Source organism: Salvia miltiorrhiza, chromosome 3 (assembly GCF_028751815.1).
Source record: "Salvia miltiorrhiza cultivar Shanhuang (shh) chromosome 3, IMPLAD_Smil_shh, whole genome shotgun sequence".
Lineage (NCBI taxonomy): Eukaryota > Viridiplantae > Streptophyta > Magnoliopsida > Lamiales > Lamiaceae > Salvia > Salvia miltiorrhiza.
In genome coordinates, this window is record NC_080389.1 from 63794764 (window position 1) to 63797999 (window position 3236).

The window sequence follows — 3236 nt, forward strand, 5'->3', positions numbered from 1 at the left end:
TAAAATATTTATTTATTTTAAGAAATCATAATCGATGCATTTCGGCATACACATGGCATCTCAACCTGAAATTTATTGATTAAATTCGAATGCATAATCTTTTATTGAACAAATAGTAAGATTTAGAGGAGAAATAACTAAAGTCGTGTCCAAGAAAATTAGAAATCCTACAAAAATAATTATGATACTAAATTCTACTACAAAATGGACTAGGGAAAAAAATAAATAGACTAATAAACAATTAAATGGGCCTAACTCAGGTCCAAAATACAATCTCTGTGTGTGTGTTTTTGTCGCATTTGTTTGCTGGGTTTTACTTCAATTACTCACAAAGTTTGAGTCTTGATTAAGATGGAGCTTGGAATTGATTGATTATCAACTCTGTGTGTGTGTGTGTGTGTGTATTTTCCTTAATTTTGGCTTCCCATTGTTCAGTTTTCTGGTATGTGTGAAATTGGATAACGATGATGTTAATGCTGCAAAGAAAGATTTTTTTTTTATTTAGTTTTTTATTTTCAAAAAATAAATTTGTTTCTTGAATTTGCATATCCTTGTATATGTAAGCTGGAAATTTACTCCAATTTCTTTTTTTGTTGTTGTTTCAAAACTTCTTAACATGAACACAAATTTCAGAATATTTGGCACATAATGCAACTATCTGGCAACCATACCTCAAAAACCCATTTAACAGTTCACTGTAGCATCCCACAAATTATGTTTCGTTCACTTAATTAGGATGTGTGATAAGTGCTAGTTCAAGGCCCTGCGAGCACTATAAGCATTCAATATGTGCCATTTTTGTATGTGAATGCTTTTCTTGAATTGTGCTTGAAAGCTTTTACCTTTTGTCAGATAACCAGAATGCTTATTTTTGGGAACATATTATATTAAATGATGAGTGATTTCAATTGGGGGTTAGGGTTTGGTATTTTCTAGAGCAGCAATAGTTCAAGATAAGTTCATAATTTTGATTAATAGCAACTTTTTTTCTTGATTTTCCCCTCCTTTTCCTGTCTAATTCAGCCCCTGCATAAGGCCTAATCCCTGCAAATTGTAGCAGTTTTCGTATAGGTCGTGTCTCCAAATCTCGAACGCCAAAATGTAGTTCGTATTAGGATTCGAAAGGCTCGTTTCTTGATCTCTAGATAGTAACTGATTGTTGGCTGAGTATGTTTAAATGCTCCTTTTGTGTGGATGTTGTGTATACATCTAAGCACACCTCGTTTTGATGCTAATCCGTTGCTTTACATACGAGATATCCAGGTATAGATACAACCGTAACTCTAATTGTTGGCTGAGTGTGTCTAGTTCTATACTCCCTTTTATGTTGTTGTTGTATATAAATCTAAGCTTGCCTCGTTTGATGCTAACTCGTTGCTCTACATTACCCAATACCCAGGTATAGATACGGTTTTGGTCGAAGCTAGATGATTTTGATGTTACTTGTCTGTTTCATTTACTTGTGTGTTTCAAGGGATGAAGATGATATATGATTTAGATGATTTTGATGTTACTTGTCTGTTTCATTTACTAAGCAATCATTTTCTCTCTATTTTTTTATGATCATAATAATTATTAATTATTATATCGCTATCATATATCACTATCATATACCATTTTTAGATAGAAGATGAGTAGTACTGCTTCGCATCCCACCGACTCAGACTCGACTGAGTCTCGTGCTACTGAGACCCGTGCTACTGAGACACACGTTTCTGAGACGCAGGCGTCGGCAGTCCGTCCAGAATTAGCACCTGACGGTAGGCGGATCTGTTGGTTGGAAAATGGGTATGTATATATGTTTGTCGAATTAAGTAAAATGTTATGATATATTTAATTTGAGTTACTAATATTGAATTCAATACTTTATAATTCAGCATTTTGAGGCCGACTGAGAAGATTCGACGTACAACTACTTCAAGCTTTCAAGGCTTCATAGATCCTGAAGGCGTCAATTGGAAGAGTTTGTCGCCCAGCACCATAGACATATATTATGATGAGTTTAAGGTATATTATAGTAATTATTTAGTTTAGATATCATTAAATTTATACTAACTTCAAATTCAAATGTTGTAGAAATCTTTTACATGGGATGGGGAAGTTTACATCTCGGACGTCATTCGTAAGACATGGATCTCACAAGCTAGGCATGCTTATAAAGATTTTGTCCATGGATGTAAGGTTATTATCGATGAAGGGAGCAGACCTCAATTTCTTCATAAAGACATTGTTACAAAGTGGAAGGAATATTGGGCGACGCCTGAATTCCAAGTTAAGTCGCAGCAGGCGAGCAAAAATCATTGATCTGAGCCTGCTGGTCCAGGTACAGGATTATCTATCCACTATGGAGGCTCTCGCAGTGCTATTAGTCATGCTGAGCATGTGGTAAGTTATTGCAAACGTGTTTTTATCTTTGTAAAAAATTCAATAATTTAATTTTGAATCATCTTTCTTTATTACAGGCTCGAGAGAAGAACATTTCTATCGCAGATGCACATTATGATACTTTCATGAGGATGCACTTTAAGAAAGGACAGTTCGATGGACGGGCACAGACTCAGGGTGTAAGTAATATGAACATTTTAATTATTCTAAGCATTTAATTCTATTTTATCACATTTTAAGTTGTTTGTAATGCATCTAAATGTAGCTTGAGATACATAGTCGAGTCGAGGAGTTACGCACTACTCTTGGACGAGATGTCACTCCAGATGAGGTCAGTCAGATCTATAGGGAGGTGGTGACGCCAGATCCGAAGGGGCGTAGACTCGGATTGGGCATTATGTCTCAGATGCGTTCCACTGGTTCGACGAGCACTCATTCGACGTGCTCGTCTCAATTTCCTTCAGCAGCAGTCTCAGCTCAGATTGCACAGCTCCAGACAGAGTTAGAGCAGACACAACAGAGAGAGGCTACTCTACAAGCTACTCTACAGGCTGAGGTGCAGGAGCGACGACGAAAAGAAGCAGAAATGGAGGCTGAGGTGCAGGAGCGACGACGAAAAGAAGCAGAAATGGAGACTAGGCAGTTGGAAATGCAACAACAAATTTCTCAGCTTATGAAATTCTTCCAATCATCCTCAGGGTCGTTCCCCCGTTCCTCGCCTCCACCCTAAATACATGTTTTGTACTTATTATATATTGTTATTAGATTTTTATTTAGATGTTTATGAATTTATTACACTAACAGGTATCCTTTATGATATTTTATTAGTTTGATTTTGAGATGATTATTAA

General features: G+C 36.2%; 1 protein-coding gene across 2 annotated transcripts; it reads left to right on the plus strand.

Annotated features, from left to right (window-relative positions):
* The first annotated feature begins 1446 nt into the window (after positions 1-1446).
* Positions 1447-3236, plus strand: LOC131015458 (uncharacterized). Of its 2 annotated transcripts, XR_009098505.1 has the most exons (5): positions 1461-1788; positions 1878-2007; positions 2077-2385; positions 2463-2564; positions 2651-3236. XR_009098505.1 is itself a non-coding variant. In XM_057943877.1 (4 exons), exons 1-3 carry the CDS (start codon positions 1631-1633, stop codon positions 2302-2304), a joined length of 516 nt encoding a protein of 171 aa, XP_057799860.1. In that variant the 5' UTR covers positions 1447-1630; the 3' UTR covers positions 2305-2385; positions 2463-3236. The 2 variants fall into 2 exon arrangements, 1 of the variants encoding a protein (XP_057799860.1); XM_057943877.1 differs by having other exon boundaries at positions 1447-1788; positions 2463-3236.